This window comes from Galeopterus variegatus, unplaced genomic scaffold (assembly GCF_000696425.1).
Source record: "Galeopterus variegatus unplaced genomic scaffold, G_variegatus-3.0.2 Scaffold673, whole genome shotgun sequence".
In the NCBI taxonomy this organism is placed as follows: Eukaryota; Metazoa; Chordata; class Mammalia; order Dermoptera; family Cynocephalidae; genus Galeopterus; species Galeopterus variegatus.
The window spans coordinates 393203-411077 of NW_007726784.1; the positions used below are offsets into that span (position 1 = coordinate 393203).

Below are 17875 nucleotides of genomic sequence, written 5' to 3' on the forward strand. Positions count from 1 at the left end.
ATTAGTATCACAGAAAAGGCAATGGAGTGTTTTATTGTCAGAGATACATTCTGAAAACCCAGCCTGCTTGGCTCTTCAAGTTGGGGGGCAATTCTCCAAGGGAAACATCCGCCTACCTTCTTAGGCTTCTCAGGCTTATCAAAGCCTCTGGCAAGGAACAAGTAACTTATACCAGGACTTAAACCCTCTCTTTTACTTCCTCTCTTACAATCACTTCTTTCTTCTCTATTAAAGCTACCTGGGTATAGGGGATCTCTCTTCTGGCTGTCACTGTACGACAGTTATTTTTCTGGGTTTCAGCTTTGACATCATTAAAATTACATTTGGCTGCAGCTATGTGACACCACTTCCACAGTCAATTCCAGCCCTAAAGATTCCATTAAGAAGGAGTTAAAGAATAGGAGAAATTGCTGCATCATTTTTACACCAAGAGATGGAGTGCTACCCTTGACAATGACATTCAACAAACCAATGTGTCCAAGTAGAGTGTTACCAAATATAAACGCAGAATTGAAAGCTATTCTGAATTGTTAGATAATCAACTCATGCTATCAGTTTTCAAAGAAAAGTACACTGTTACTGCTGCGACTGCTTGCTAACTGATATTTCTGCCTGAAGTTCCATTCTGAGGTTAACAAGCCCAAATGAGAATTCACACCTTCCTACCATACCCTGTCCCTCCGGACTTCCCAGTGGCACTCATAGACTCTGGTTACCTCCTACCCTCTCACTTGGCCAGCCACTGACCCAGCTCCTCAGTGCATTTCACTTCTTTTCCTCCCATTTTAGCTCCTTGGTCACCACCAGGCCCAGCCCCACCCTACAGAAACCTCTCTGGTCTTCCTCCCTCAACCTCCAACCTAGTTTGTCCCTGTAGCCCGGAGGCATGTTTTACCACCAGGTTCTGCCCCACCTTTGCCTCTAATCAAACAACTGGGTAACTTCAGACCACCCCTTCACTCCTCTGGGCCTCATTTTCCTCATCTATGAAAGGACAGGGAATCCATTTCACTCTAGGATTCACACTTCTATTGGATAGCAAAAGCAGAGAAACTATTACCTCTATCTTGACAACAGATGGCACCCCATCACTGACAAATAGCTTGAATACTGTCACAGCCTTCCTGAAAAACCTCTGGTGTTATCAACAGCAAAAAAAGGATCCCCTTACTGGCTAGCTGCCAAAAAAAAAAAAAAGGTCCAAACCCCTTAGCTTCCCCATAGCTTCCACTACTCCCGAACACATAGCCAAAGTGGTAAACCCTGTTCAGAACCATTTCGAGTTTTTCCTTCATCTAGACTCATCTAATCATTTAACAAACATTTACTGAGCACTTACTATGTGGCAGGGTCCGAACTGAGTGCTGAAGGTAAGAGTGATGAACAAGCCACAGTCCCTGTCCCAGGGAACTCGCCATCTAGTGGGGCAGGCACACTTGCACAAAAACGACTAGGTTACACTTCAATAATAAGTGTGAGGAGAGGAATATGTAAAGTGTCTCAGGGGATAAGGGCATCAGTGTAGGCTTCATGGGGTGTGGTGGAAGACTATGTTTAAAGTGAGTTAAAAGGACAGAGACTTGTGCTAGGTATTCCACATGATGGAGCAGCACTGTGAAATGGCATGGATTGAAAGTGGCTTCAAATGGCCAGGAGGGGGTGGGAAGGGATGAGGTTAGCACTGTGGGTAGAGCCCCACCTGGGAAGGCTTCCACACCCTGCAAAGGTGCTTGGACTTAATCCTGTAGGCAATGAGGAACCCTGAAAGGTGTTAACTGGGATTGAGAATGGACCAGATATGAGGCTTAGCAGCTCAACTGGTGACAGTCACCAGGCCTCCTCCCATTCCCATGTAGAAAACTGCAACAGCTCCAGTCATACCCTAACTGCTCCCCTGCCTCTCTCTTGCCCCATCACAACCCCTTCTCCACAGAGGAGTGAGAGGGATCTTAACCTATAAATCATCCATGACACCACCATGCTCAAAAGAACCCCTTCCACAGCATCCCAATGTTCTCAAGATAAAATTCAAAGTCCTCACCAAGGCCCACAAGGCCAAGTGCAATCTGGCCCCTGCCCTCTCTCTAGGCAGAGGGACAACAGGCACTCAAGTTCTGGGAGGATGAGAATCTTTCAGTTTTATTCATTTGAAAATCATGTTGAGTGCCCACCGTATGAAAGCCTGTTCCAGGCATTTGAGATATAGCAGTGAATAAAGCAAATCCCTGCCCTCATGTAGCTTTTCATCTAGTGAGAGAAGTAAACTACAGAGTAAGTGAGAAGCAAAGACCTGGTGAGAGACTCTGAAACAAAGCATCAGTGATGGGTGGGTGGAGGACAAGGGTGAGAAGAGGCAGATCTAAGCAAGGGGTCTGCCCAGCGGCTGAGGCCTCACAGAAGAGCAGACCCAACACTGGGCCAAAGGTTCAGACCTGTGGACAGCAGCAAGGAAGCACAGGGAGATCTCTGCCTCCCAGGCCTGGGGCAGGAAATGGGGGTCAGCCCCCAAACTTAGGAGGACTTTGATTCCAGCCAAACAGGAAACAGCCCATCCACCAACCTTTGGGTGAGGACCTTGGTTCTGACTGCCCCTCTTTCTGTGCTGAGCCCCTAGAGGGCAGGAAACACCCTTATTGTCCAGCCAGCACAATGCCTGGCCCTGGCGCGGTCCACACCATGGCGGAGTCCTGAAAAGAATAGCTTGAGCTGCCCTCTCCGAGTTGGCAAGGCCGCCGGAGGGAGAGCTGCTGGCAGGACCACGGCTATGAGCACTTGCTTTCGCTTTAAGGATCTCTGCCTTGGCATAGTGGTACTGCTTTTATTTTCTCTTTTGATGTTTTGGTCAGCGTGGCAGTTTCCTGAGTTTCCAAAAGACAGAAAATGACACACAAACAGTTGTCATAAAATTAGATAGTTCCACCAAAGATCCGGGAAGATTGAACAATTCCAAATTGTCCCTTTTGAGTCAATTAATTATGCCAACGGGGCCGGCCCGGTGGCGCACTGCTACAGTGCACCGCTTGGGAGCGCGGCGGTGCTCCCGCCGAGGGTTCGGATCCCACATACAGACCGGTGCCCGCTCACTGGCTGAGCAAGGTGCGGGTGCGACACTGAGGGTTGCGATCCCGTTGCCGGTCCCGGCCCGGTACGGGCGCAACACTGAGGGTTGCGATCCATTGCTGGACACGAAAAAAGACAAAAAGGGGGGGAAAAAAATTATGCCAACGGATGTTTCAAAAACATCGGTTACGATTAATCATGAGCAATTGCCTTTACCAGAGAAATTAATAAATAAGAGAAGTCCCCATCCTCTTCCCACCATCTGGGCAAATGGTTACATGGGATATAATATGAAAAAGGGAAAAATCTGGTACCCTCCCAGGGGACGTCCAAAGTATGATCTAAGTTGGCAAACATCACTTACTGGAGATTGTATTAATGGCAAGAGAATGGTTGGCATTAATGAGAAATGATATGATTGGGACAAATTAAGTATATGGGAATGAAACTGTAGAACCCCCTTTACTTGGTGGTGTCCAGTTTTAAATAAATCATTAAGAATCAGGTGTTGGGATAAAAATATATGCTGTAAAATTATTAAACCTGCAAAATTAGATCTTAGAAAAATAAGAAAGTGCAACTGGTTTTGTGAGGGATGGTGCTGTGCACAATGACACTTTGATATTTAGATCAAGATTACAGGGCCACAGCCAATGCACAACCTTAAAACGTGCATGATAATGCTGCTCAAATATCCACCGTTCTTTTTCCATATGAACAATAGGTTCATACCATTAGAACATAAAATCATTAGACCCCCATTAGAATTTAAATGTTAACATTTTTCCTTTTAGCAAAGTTGTATTTAACCTATTTTGGTTAGGTTATGCCACCCTGTTAATAGGGTGGATATTAACCACAGCTTGCTAACAGAAAAAGGTCACAAGATAACTTCAAGACAATGAAGGGATGGTTTCGATCTGATAACCTGATTCCAGGAAAAAGAAGCATGAGTTGATCACCTGAGACATGCTGACAAAAGAAAAGGACTGGCTGACCTCTAAAAAAGTTTCCTCCCTGCTTTTTGGACTATTAATTTAAGCTTGCTGGTACAATAAAAATAGTACACAAAACCCCCCTGCAGAGAAAAATCTAAATAAAAGGCATTGTCTCATGCTCTACTGGGCTCCAGCTGCAGCAACGCTGACAGCCCGCAGAGAGAGAACGTGCATATTTGATGCACTGAGGTCTCCGTCTGTGTTTGTTATTTTCGCTGACCCTCTTCTTCCCTTTTTGGGTACCCATCCCTCGCTGAAGCTGGACTTCGGCATGGCCCAGATACAGGAGATGCGACAGACCATAAGGCTCATGGGTACCCATCACCTTCTCTCTCCTTCCAGGATGTGCCAGTAATCAGGCACGTTTCCCATCTCCCTCTAGTAAGAAGGTGATTGGGCTCTGTCAATGCAAAATGGGAGGCAGTGACATACCTACTTGAGGGTGCCCCAAACCTCACCATGTACCCCTCCACATTCTCTTGTTCACTGATCAGCAATGCAAAGAACACAGTCGGCGGGGGGGGGAGAGCCACAAATGGGAGGAACACAGAACACACTGCCCCTTTCTGACACACAAACTAGATCATAAAATGAGAAATACACTTTGTTGTGTTAAGCCACTGAAAATTCTGGAATGGATATCATTTATACACATTGGCTGATATGGGTTCTTGTTAAATGTTTATTAAAATGAGAATGTCCCGGGCCGGCTTGTGGCTCACTTGGTAGAGTGCGGTGCCGATAACACCAAGGCCACGGGTTCGGATCCCATATAGGGATGGCCGGTTCGCTCACTGGGTGAGCGTGGTGCTGACAACACCAAGTCGAGGGTTAAGATCCCCTTACCGGTCATCTTTAAAAAAAAAAAAAAAAAATGAGAATGTCCCGAGCAGAAGTAACTTCCCCAAAGTCCCTCTAGCCTTGGCAGACAGGGTAAGACATTTGGGAAACCTCTTCCTCCACTGATGGACAGTTCAGCCCCCCAATGAGAAGTTGTTCCACTCATATCAGATTCTCTATGTAAAGGTCCCCAGGGAGACCCTTTTGAGAAGAAAGTCACACTTGAGGTCGTGCCCACCTTTCCATCATGTACTCCAGGTTGGTGAGCCTTGCTTGCCCCGTTGAGACAATGTGGATGGCATAGGAGCTGAGCGAGCGGTGGATAAAGCCCCGCGAATGCAGGTATCTCAGGGCATCGGAGATCTGGAGCAGCAGGTGCACAATCACCTCCATGTGCAGCAATGGAAACTGGGACCGCTGTGAGCAAAAGAGAAACCACCAGGAACAAAAGGGACTGGGCCCCTGGCACTGTAGAATGCTTTGCAATTTCCAGTCTTTCCATTTGATCCTCACAGCTATTAAGGATCCCCATTTGATAGATGGGGAACCTAAGGCATATTGAGGTTAAGTGACTGGTCTACGGTCCCATGGATCCAGTCTCCCTGCCTCCAAACCTGGACTCCTTCCCTCAGCCAAGCTGTATTATACCACAAAAAATGAAGAGAAATTCTCAAAGCTTGGTATATGCACCCAGGGTTGGACTGGGGAAAACTGCCAGGAGAGATCCCCCAACTACCACCAGTAAAACTTCCCTGGCCCTTCCCTATCCAAGCCTGTTCTGCTGGGAGAATATGGAAGCTCAAAGGACCCCGAAGTCTGCAGATAACCAATCCAGTCCCTACCCAAGTCAGGTAATCTAGAAAGTTTATCCCAAAGGACAGAAATTCACTTATACTAATATACCTGGCTGATTAAAGTCATAATGGGTGTCTCCTCCAGAGAAATGGCATGTTAAGGTAATGCCCTCACCCAAGGAAAAAAAGGAAAGACAGAATACTAAAAGGAGGTCCTCAGGCAGGAGGAGTGGCAAGCCACTTGGGGGAAGGGCCCTTCCTGGAGGGTCTCTCCTCACTCCTACCCAGGATCTTTAAAACAAAGTCATGGAGTAAAAAACTCCTCTAGGAGCTCTCCAAAGCCACATCTCAGCCCAAAGCACACTTCTAGGGAATCTGCTGGCCACAGAATATGTCTACCCCTTGTCAAGGAAATTTTTTTTTTTTTTTTTTTTTAAAGATGACCGGTAAGGGGATCTTAATCCTTGACTTGGTGTTGTCAGCACCATGCTCACCAGTGAACATACCGGCCATCCCTATATAGGATCTGAACCCGTGGCCTTGGTGTTATCAGCACCTCACTCTCCCGAGTAAGCCACGGGCCAGACCTCTCGTCAAGGAAATTTGAGAAGTGAGGGGTAGTAATAAAGGTTTCTATTTAAACAAACCAGGATACAGCACAAGTGAAAATATAGAATAATAAAGTCGGTGGCTGTTAGATTATAGTTAGTTAGAAATGTGTGTGTTTTCTGGGTCTGTGAACTCTTAGCTGTCTGAAAAAGAAGCAGAACTGACAATAATAAAATCACACTAGTTCTGACTATGTGCTTATCAACCTTAAATGGTGTGTTATACAGCCCCCATTAAGTAAAGGAATTAAGAATTCTATCCTCCATGCATACACAAATGGGAACTCTACAGCTGGGGCAGGAGGAAAAGCAGGGAAGGTAGCAAGAGGAAAATCCACAAGAACAGCCATTTACTTGCTTGTGAAGGACACTGAAGAGGGTGCCGACTGTGATGCGCTCATACACCAGACGGGTCTTCTCCAGGTCCTGGGACAGGCACACAGCCATCAGCTGCAGTAGGTGGGGGTGCCGCAGCTTGCTGCAAAAGTAAAGAAGCTCCAGATGGGGCAGGGGGAAAGAGGATATACGAAAAAATGGGTGCTGTCCTTTCTTCTAGGCCCTTGAACGTTCTAAACAAACACCATTTGTATAAGTTTTTCTAAGAAAACAGGATGGGGTGAGGGTCTCTGTTGGTGGAATCTGTGGCCTCTCACTGATCAGACCCTGAGAGCTCAAAGTATCAGTGACAACAATGACAATGTCACTATGAGTTACTGAGCAAGGCACTCTAAATACTTTGCATAATCACCTCAGATCATAACAACCACTTGCAAGAAATGTATTCTTATACTCACCTAGAGACGAGGAAACCAACACCAAGGAAATGTCAAGAACTTGCCCAAGGTCACACACTCCACTCAGTCTCACATCAAAGTCCATTCTGTGTCTACAGGTCCTTCTAGTTCCCTGGGTCCTTTAGGCTGACTTCCCAAAAGGAAGGATTTGGCCTCTCTAGAGATACCTCCTGCAGGTGAGTTGCCATCACAGGAGACAGCTCAGTGAGCTGGGGTCCATTCCAGGGCCCCAGTGGCCCTGGTGTGAAACCATGAATCAGGAGCCTGCCCTAGCAAGATATGAAGGACCTAAACCTGGAGACACAGAAAAGGAACTGGCACCCATCATAAGCATGTCTCAGTGGCAGAGACATGGTTCTTCAGACATTTGGATCTCATGCACAGCCATGTTCCATGAGAATAAGACAGCCACATGCTGCTCTGATGGGCAGAGGGCTCAAAATGGCTGTAGCAGGAGAACAAGATGGGCCTAGAGGTTGACCATCCAGAGACATGGGTTATGGGACAGCTGACAGAATTGAGCCCTTACCACCACCATCCCCACCCCTCAGGTTATGCATTAATTCCTCTTTTTCTTGGAATTTAAGTCAACCAATTCCAACAGTCAGGAAATGCTAAGGCTAAGGGGGCTGGTGCTCCATACCCCACTTATAACCCTGCATATCCCAGAACCTGGATCTGGATGTGTCATGGGCCTGGCCCTTGGGCCTCCTCCTCACCTGCTGTGCTCCTGCTCTGCAATTAACAAGTCGGCCAGCCGCAGCCTGCTGCAGTGCAGGTGGGTAGGGAGATTCAGCTCCTTCACTGTGACCCTGCTCCCGTTCCACACCAGGCTACAAAGGCAGGAAAGAGTTCCAGCAGAAGAGGGTGAGCAGTCACTTCAGTGACAGAACTTTCCCAGCCAGACACCAGAGAAGCGGTGTTTACATAGAATCTGTAATGCCCCTTGGGCACCGCTGGTTCCTCCCTCCCACTGCCCCCGGGCACTAAAGCACCCTGGAGAACACAGGTGCTGGTGGCAGGAAGTCACTGAAGGACTCAATTGAGGGAGTGACTTGCTCAGGTTTGCATTTTAGAAAGACAGTGGTACCAGGTCAAGACGGCAAATTAGACAGTCCCCTGCATCACTCTCTCCCACAAATCAACCAATTTACAACTATTAAAAAGCAACAACAGTCAAGAGGGGCCACTAGAGCTCAGTGGAAGAGGAGGAGAGACCTACGGAGTGCAGGAGAAGCCACGATGAGAGAAAGAATAAACCACCTTGACTGTTTCAGGCCCCAACTGCTTCAAGGCTGGAGCTGGTGAAGGCACAGAGAAGGAGCTGGCAAAAGCTACAGCTGTGCACTTTGGATGGAGTTGCTTGGAGGTGGCAGGGGAGAAGAAGGCCAGCAAGACCACTAATAGGGTTCCTGTCAACCCACGCAGGAGCGAGGAGCCACAACAACTGAAAAAAAGGAGCCACTCAGAGGCCAGTGAGACATTGCAAGGGACTGGCGCATGGCCCGTCCATAGGAAGTGGTTGGAGCATGGGTGAATGGGGAGACGGGCCCACTGGGGGAACACTGGGGCACAGCAAGGACAGCTGATCTGACCCCCAATCAGTGCAGGACCACTCAGAGAAAACTGGACAGGAATATAGAATTGCAGAGGATGCAGTTTGCTGAAAAGACTCACGCCCAGACCAGAGTTTCCACACAACACAGGTGTACTCATGAGAGCCAGAAGTACCTTATAAAGTCAACCATTAAAACCTGAGCTGCACAAAAAGCCTTCCCCAGGGAATCAGCAGCAAAGCAGCAATTTAGCTCAACCACAGAGTTCAAGTGTTGGTCCCCACAGGAAGTTCCCCCATTTTAGAAGTAGGCAAAAGACAGCAAATTCGTTCCAGAGCAGAGTTTAAGTGGTGGGAACAGCAAACAATCCAACACAGAACTGAAAGAAAAAACAATATACTCTCAGACCAGAGAAAATGTTTGATACTAACTAGTAAAAGTCTCATTTCACCAAAGAACACTTATGAAACCTAGGACCAGAAGTCCCCTGGGCTACCAAGCCAGGGAGCGGGGAGGGCTTGGAGCCTCAGCCATGTCCCTCAACACCCCCAACCAGTCCTGAGGGTGGGGATCTGAACACCTTGGCCATGTCCCCCCAACACCCACAACCAGCCCAGCTACGGCCACCAAGCCACAGCAAGAAGCACCCCAGGTTCCTAAGCTGAGGCACGGGGGGCCGAGGGCTTCAGCCACACCCTGTGACATCTGCACCCAGCCCAGCAATGACTAAGCCACTGCTGGAAGCCCCCTGGTCTTCCCTGAAGTCATGAGGGGAGTGCCATAGGCCTCAACCCTGCCCCTCCTCCTTCCTCCTCCTTCCATCCTATTTCCTTCCCGTTTCTCCTCTCCCTGCTGCAATTGCTCCACAAAAACATCACAGAACATAAAAAATATATCGGGCCAGCCCGTGGCTCACTTGGGAGAGTGTGGTGCTGATAACACCAAGGCCACAGGTTCGAATCCCTATATAAGGATGGCCTGTCAGCTCACTTCGGAGGGCATGGTGCTGACAACACCAAGTCAAGGGTTAAGATCCCCTTACTGGTCATCTTAAACCACCAAGGCCACAGGTTCGAATCCCTATATAAGGATGGCCTGTCAGCTCACTTTGGAGGGCATGGTGCTGACAACACCAAGTCAAGGGTTAAGATCCCCTTACTGGTCATCTTAAAAAAAAGAAAGAAAGAAAGAATGTAAAAAAATGTATATATTAATAAATAAATAAACTTAAAAAAAAAGAAAGAAAGAAAGACAATGGTACCAGCATTGTGGGGAATACATAGGGCAACGGTGGTCCAGAGAATGGAAGGCCAACTAGGAAGCCAGTCTGAGTGAGGTGTGGTGATGACCTGAGCAAAGGCAGTAGCCATGGGACAGAGAGGGGACCTGATAACAAATGTGTGGCACCAGCAGGAAAACAAAGATCATCTGTGTAGGGATAGAGGGCCTTGTGAATCTGGCAGAAGGCTTTTGGAACAGTGATTCTTCTAAGCAGGAAAGAAACATCGAAGTTCAAGGAGGACAGGTTTGGGGAGGCCACTCCTGTAGGGGTTGGGTCTCTAGGGGCTGAGAACACACAAAGGACTTTTGCCATAACCAAATCCTGTACTGAAGCCTCTGCTGGATTTGGCTATTGAGAGCTGCAGCTGATGCCTGTTCTGCTTCTACAAGGGCCTCAATACCAAAACTTGTATCAGAGGCTAGACAGTCACCACTAATCAGCCTATAATTTTTTAGAAAACAGAGAACTTAAAGTATTGTAATGAATAATCTTTCAGAGCAGTGTTTCTCCCCCCACAAGACATTTGGCAATGTCTGTAGACAGTCTGGTTGTCACATCTGCAGAGGATATAAGAGGCTACTACTAGCATCTAGTGGGTAGAAACCAGGGACGTTCCTAAACATCCTACAATGCACAGAACAGCCCCCAACAAAAAGGGTCATCTGGCCAAAAATGTCAACAGTGTCCAAGTTGAGAAACCCTGATTTAAGCATATGTTCTTAAGTGTTCCCTTGTGTTTGAGTTGAAACCTTTCACACATAAGTTTCATGCGGCCCCTCTTCCGGTGGGACTAAATCAGACCTCCCACTGGCTGGCCCCACTTACTTGGTCATGACCATGTAGGGGCCACTGAAGAAAGAGAAGGTGGGCTCGTCGTCAGCTTGAATCACTTCTTTTTCTCCAATTACCGGAAGAGATCCTAGATAGGTGAGCTGTGTGCCCCCTGTGAGATAAAACTGAAACCAAAGCACAGCCTCAAATTGTGGGGAGAAAAGAGGAAACGCAAAATACCTCCAGAATCTTATCAGCCAGGTAAAATAATGAGATCTGCTATTTACCAACTTTCTGAATGCACCTATGCATTGGACATTATTCTTAAATTTTTATTATCTTTTAACCTTCCTAGAAAGAGGTCAGATGCCTGCATGAAGAACCATGGTTGGGACTGAGGAGCCTGCTGTGGCCCTCACAGAACCCAGGCCTGTGTGTAGCCAAAGCCCACATTCCTTCTCTCCCCACCCCCCAGGCTACCTTGGCACAAGAAACAGAGTCAGGAGTGGAGGCCCAGCTGTGAGCAAACATCACTCATGTACCCAGCAATGTTTCCCAACTGTCACTTTCTTTGATGGGCAGAACCAAGGACCCAAAAGTACTATCTGCCCTCAAAACATTTCTCAGTTTAAAATCTCAAGTCCTTAAAAGCATTCCAACCACACTCATAAGCCTGTGGAAGGGCAAGGTCAATCAGGAAGCAGACCCATGGCACAGTTCCCTGCCTCCCTGTTAGGGGAAAATCTGTCTGGGGCCTTCAATGAGAATTAGAGAATCATTTTCTAAACTTCCCCAATCTAGCCCAGGGTCATGCAAGGGAATTCTTCAAGGTTTTCATTTGCCAGTGAGGACAAGAACACTAAGAAATACCTTACCCTCAAAAGGAGTAAAAGAGGTGGAAAAAACCCACTTTGGTGAGGACAGGGAGAAAGGAGTTAGACAAAGGAGTGGGAAATGGGGCCAGGTGATGCTCTGGTTCATCCTGCAAACACAGGCTGTCAGTGGCTACCTCTTACCTTCCCAAAGCCAAAGCTGTAGATATTTTGGGCAGAAATGACTCCAGCTTTCGGCAATCGCTTAGGAGAGGCATTAGGTTTTCTAGAAATATTTAAAAGAGGAAAAAAAGAATAAGAACTAAGAATTAACCACGCATATTCAAAGGATCAATGCTGAATCAAGTTTTCAGAATGTGTAGTTGGTTTTGTCTTTACTACTTGGCTTTTTATCGTGGAACTACAGGATGTAACAGACAGCCTCTTAGAGGGCCCCTGTGATTCTCACCTCCTGGTATTCATGCCCTTGTGTAGCCCCTCACAAGTCAGAAAGGGCTGACCTGTTAATAGGATATTGCAGAAATGATGGAATGTCACTTTTAAGGCTAGAACCACCAGGGCTTCTGCCCTGATCTCTCTTGGATCACTTGCTCTGGCAGAAACCATCTGCCATGTTGTGAGGACCCTCAAGCAGCCCTATGGAGAGGCTCAACAAATGGTACCAGTTTGCTAGCCATGTGAGTGAGGCAATTTGGAACTGGATCCTCTATCCCATTCAAACCTTCAGATGACTGCATCCCTACCTGACATCTTGATTGCAACTTCATGAGAAACCCTTAGCCACAACCACCCAGCTAAGCCATTCCCAATTCCTGACCCACAGAAATTATGTGAGAAAAAAATGTTTATTGTTTGAAGCCACTAAGTTTGGGGGGGTGGGTGACTCATTATGCAGCAATAGATAACAAACACAGATGGTCAGAGCTGGAATGAATCATAAGGCATATCTTGTCCAATGTTCTCATTTTACAGATGGGAAAAATGGAGCCCAGGAGGGAAAAACTACTGGTCTGAGGTCACGGAACACCATCAGAGACCAGACCCTGACACCTCTCATTCCAGCCACTGCTCTTACCACATACCACACCCAAACCACCACCTGCCCACCAGGGCCCCCATTAACTGAAGGGTCTTGGAAAAAGTGCCTATGTCCTTTATTTCTTTGGGTCCCAGAGCTTGGCACAGTGCTATGCATATAGTAGGTGCTCAGTTAATGCTTGCTGATTGAGTAGTTTCAGCTCAGATTCAAAAAAACTCTGCTGCCACCGGAGCAACCTGCCCTTTCTTTTTTTTTTTAAAGATGATCGGTAAGTGGATCTTAACCCTTGACTTAGTGTTGTCTGCACCACGCTCTCCCAAGTGAGCTAACCAGCCATCCCTATATAGGGATCTGAACCTGTGGCCTTGGTGTTATCAGCACCACCCTCTCCCAAGTGAGCCACGGGCTGACTGCAACTTGCCCTTTCTAAGCAAATGGAAAAGGAGCTGATCAGATGTGAATGCTTTCCTCCTATTTTTGGAAGTATTTTAGGCTCTAGTTCCTCAGCAACTCATCAGTAGTTGGGCTGCCCCTTTCCCGCTTTAAGCTTCTGTGCTATTAAAGAGAAGACTCCAATACTTAGACTGAGGTAAAGTTGACCTCCCAATTTATACCTGGTATCCTAGCATCATTATTGATAGCATCCCATTTACTCTCAAAACAGCCAGTATAGCTGGCTATATAATAAGCTATATGGTCACCCTCATTTGAGTAAGCAAACTATATGGGAAAGGCTCCTTTCCTACATCAAATCATCAGTCTCCTCTAGAAGCAAGGCCTACGTGCTTAGGCTTCAAAAGTTTAGGAAACAGTGGGCCATTTCCTACCCAGGGGAACAGACTTTGAACTCTTACTGAGGGTGGGACCACCCCCTGGCAGCAGTGGATCAGGAATACACTGACAAGGCCTCCTGCCTTCCTATCTAGAGACCTCTTGGCAGCATGTGGGGCTCTTTGGAGGGCGAGACTTCTGTTAAAACCAAAGAGCCAACTGTTCTCCAACAGTGACCTGGACAACAACTACAATTCAGACCAATGTTTCTTGCTCTCTTACCTGAATTTCTTAGCCTGTGTCTATGTAACTAAACTCGTCTCAATCAAGGGAAGAAAAAAGTAATTGACCCCAATTATCTACAACTGGACAACCATCTGTTTTTCTCAATTCAGTGCTTTTATTTTCTTTTTCCCATCCAAGCTCTGTGTAAACACACACCTGTGAAATTTTATCCAGTCAAGGATTTGTGTGGTTTCTTTACACTAGAAAAGGGGGAGTGAGAGGGGCTGGCCGGTTAACTCAGAGCATGGTGCTGCTAACATCAAGGCCAAAAGAGAAAAACGAGGGGGGGGGCCCCTGTATATTTCCATTCTATTTTCTTTTTTTTTTTTTTTTTTCCTTTTTGTCTTTTTTCGTGTCCGGCAACGGATCGCAACCCTCAGTGTCGCGCCCGTACCGGACCGGGACCGGCAACGGGATCGCAACCCTCGGTGCTGTGCCTGCACCTCGCTCAGCCAGTGAGCGGCCGGTCTGTATGTGGGATCCGAACCCTCGGTGGTAGCGCCGCCGCGCTCCCAGGTGGCGCACTGTAGCAGTGCGCCACCGGGCCGGCCCTTCCATTCTATTTTCCATTAAGCATTCCATTAACCCCATGGTAAGAATGTTTCATCTAATTATAAAATAGATAATGGCTGGCCAGTTACCTCAGTTGGTTAGGGCATGGTGCTGATAATGCCAAGGTCAATAGTTCAGATCCCCACACTGGCCAGTTACCCCTCCAAAAAAACAAAAAAAATAGACGCTATGTCTAGATTAGTAACTAGGACTTTAAAAGTTTATCAACACTTTAACTTGGGTTTTCCTTTCAGGCTGGCCCACAAACTTACTACTCCCCTTGTACTGAGCCCTGACCGTGTACCAGGCAGCCACGGGTTAAGTAATGGTGAATGAGACAGACACAGTCCCTGCCTGCCCTCGGAGTTCTTAGTTTAATTGGAAAAACAGAGAAGAAAATATACAAAGAAACTAATTACAAACTGTGACAAGTGTCTCTAGACTCTGAACAGGGAGGAGAAATCCATGCAAGGGCAAGGGGCAGGGGGGCAGGAGGTGAGGTGGGAAAAGTGGAAGGGGTTGGACCAGGCAGGGCCTCCAAGGCCAGATGAGGGATTTAGAAGTTTATCCTGATGGCCATGAGGAAAATCCTAAAGAGTTTTTTTTTTTTTTTTTTTTTTTAAAGATGACCGGTAAGGGGATCTCAACCCTTGGCTTGGTGTTGTCAGCACCACGCTCAGCCAGTGAGCAAACCGGCCATCCCTATATAGGATCTGAACCCCCAGCCTTGGTGTTATCAGCACCGCACTCTACCGAGTGAGCCACGGGCCGGCCCTCTAAAGAATTTTTAACCAGAGAGTGGCATAATCGATTTCCATTGTAAAAAGGTCATTCTGGATGCTGAGTAAACCAAGACTGGAAAGAGTGGCTGCATAGTAGTTAGGAGTAACTAGTCATCAAGGGGATCATTAACTCATCTCGCCTGAGAAGCCAGCAGCATCCAGGTCATCAGAGGAAAACCAGGACTCAAAGTGCATGAAGAACAGGACAAGGGAGCCTGAAACAGTGTGACAAATCCAGCCACCCTGATTACAGAGATACCATCGGAGAAAATCAAAATGGAAAGAATTTTCCGCTTACAAACCCTAAGTCAATAAAGCCCAGAGAATAACTCCCCTGTGCCAAGCTTATCCCTGAACATGGAGAGAAGCCTGGGGCCCACCTCCTGTAGCTATGACAGTGAGACAGAGGACTGTGCAATCAGCTGGCGTGGCTAGTTACTTGCACCAGCTTAAAACAGGCTGAGAAACTTTAAGTTAAGCATTTGTGGACTTTTGCAACCTTAGTTATAAAGAACATTCTTTCCATGGTTCAAGATAAAAAAGTCAGCCAGCTGCCCTGCTGGGTAAGGGTTTTCTGCTGGGCTCCTCAGACCAAAGAAGTTCCTCCTCTGCTAACCATAAGGTGATTCTTTTTTTTTTTTTTTCCTTTTTGTCTTTCTTTCGTGTCCGGCAACGGATCGCAACCCTCAGTGTCGCGCCCATGTCCGGCAACGGATCACAACCCTCAGTGTCGCGCCCATACCGGGCCGGGACTGGCAACGGGATCGCAACCCTCAGTGTTGCACCTGCACCTCGCTCAGCCAGTGAGCGGGAACCGGTCTGTATGTGGGATCTGAACCCTCGGCAGGAGCACCGTCGCCCCATAAGGTGATTCTTAGTGGAGCCCACACTCACTCACCCCAAACCTTCCGGGGGCAGTGGGGAAAATGGCCAAAGGTGCTCCTCCTACTGTCCTTTGTCAGAGTGGCCATGTCTTTTTCTGAGCTCACTCCCTGTGTGGGCCAGATGTCGGAGGGTGCCGATGTGGAGGAGACTGAGGCAGCCCATGCTTCAAGGCTCCCACAAGAAGGGCTAGGTGATCCCACTCTGCTTAAAGCAGTACTCACCCCTGCACGAAGCCCCCAAACCAGGGAGGGCTGCAGATGAGCCGCTGAGGAGAGTCTATCTTCTTTAGGAGGTCATAAGAGAAGCCCTGGATGATGGCCTGCATGTGCGAGGCGCAGCGCTGCATGAACTCCACCATCTGCAACATACCACAGAGATGCTCAATGCTAGTCACACCAGCTTCCAATGGGAATGGAAGCTTGGGGGTGAAGATGAATGGTCTAAGGAGCCAAGAGCCCCCAGTGGGAAATCTCTGGAAAGGAAAGGGCCCAGGTGATTTTCTAAAGATATGGAATGTTCTTAGGGAGAGGATCTGGAGATAATTTCCTCCAACTCTCTCCTTCAACAGATGAGGAAACAGCTTGGGAGGAGTGAAATTACTCGTCCAAGGCCCAACAGCTAATGAGCAGGACAATCAGAGGTAGGGAAGAAGATGTTGCACATGGAGGTGCCTCGCACTGTGTACCTTTGTGTTTTACATTTGTTATATTTAGTCCTCATTAAAACATATCATGGGGCTGGCCAGTTAGCTGATTAGAGTGTGGTGTTATAACACCAAACTCAAGGGTTTGGATCCCCATGCTGGCCAGCCACCAAACAAACAAACAAATAAAACACATCACACCTGCCAGTATGCGGCTGTAGGCAAGTTATTTCATGTCAATGGACCTCAGTTTCCCATCTACAGAATGGGGATAATAATAGTATCTACCTGAGAGTTTGTTGTGAAGATTAAATGAGTTAATATATAAAAAAAACATTTAGAACAACGTCTGATTTATAAGTGCTAGTTAAATGAGTCAGATAAAATTGCAGTTGTTCTCCTTCATCATTGGACAGATGCCTAAAAAAGGCTCACTAAACTTGCCAGAGGTTTTACAGCTAGTTAACCTGCTTCAACCCAGGCCTGTGTGTCCAGTACCAATGCTAAGCTGCTGCAAGCGCTGTACTGCCCCCTGGGATCCCGACTCTCAGCCCAGTGCTCTTCCACTGGCATGGCTGTAGAGTGGGACCCACCCTTACCAGGGTGCTGCGTTCCTTCCTTGCTGTCAAGGCCCAGGTCTGCGGATTTCGACCCTTCTCGTCATGGAGTCGCAGGTCACCTCCTGCATCCAGGAGTTTGCTGAGGATCCACTGATTGCCTGAAAATGCTGCTGCATGGACAGGGGTGCTCCCATCAAAGCAACGGCTGGGGGTGGGGGAAATGGGTACAGTGAACGTACATGTTGACACTCCTTCCTTCCATAAAGAAGGGATTCAGGGCCGGCCCGTGGCTCACTTGGGAGAGTGTGGTGCTGATAACACCAAGGCCACGGGTTCGGATCCCATATAGGGATGGCCGGTTCGCTCACTGGCTGAGCGTGGTGCTGACAACACCAAGTCAAGGGTTAAGATCCCCTTACCGGTCATCTTTAAAAAAAAAAAAAAATTAATTAATCTGCTTATTTTTTCCCTGGGAGGCAATATTAGATCAATGATTTTCATACATTTTTGAAGTATCTCACATTAAGACATATGTTTTACATTGTGACCTAGTACATATATACACATATAACTGAAAAATATCATGAAATAATGTTTACTCTCTACATGTTCTTGGCTAATTTTCTGTTCTATGCTGAAATCTTTAAAATTTCTGGTCATGATAAACTAAATTGATTTGACAACCCATTAAATTGTTGTAACCAGTGGTTGGAAATACTGGTATAGGGTTGAGAATACAAGACCTGGGTTTGTAATTCTGCTCCAAGCTTGTGTTTTTGTTATCTTACCATGTCTCATCTTTCTTTTTTTTTTTTTTTAAAA

The 17875-nt window shown here is 47.2% G+C and overlaps 1 protein-coding gene across 1 annotated transcript in view; it reads right to left on the reverse strand.

Annotated features, from left to right (window-relative positions):
• The window catches only part of TEX14 (testis expressed 14), a 72332-nt gene that overhangs the window by 46895 nt on the left and 7562 nt on the right, over positions 1 to 17875 (reverse strand). The window contains exons 4-10 of the mRNA XM_008571276.1: positions 17093 to 17258; positions 16072 to 16208; positions 11720 to 11801; positions 10758 to 10888; positions 7814 to 7927; positions 6655 to 6778; positions 5137 to 5315 (exon numbers count right to left, since the gene is read on the reverse strand). Of these exons, the coding sequence (XP_008569498.1) occupies positions 5137 to 5315; positions 6655 to 6778; positions 7814 to 7927; positions 10758 to 10888; positions 11720 to 11801; positions 16072 to 16208; positions 17093 to 17258 (933 nt within the window). The remainder of the gene's footprint in view (positions 1 to 5136; positions 5316 to 6654; positions 6779 to 7813; positions 7928 to 10757; positions 10889 to 11719; positions 11802 to 16071; positions 16209 to 17092; positions 17259 to 17875) is intronic.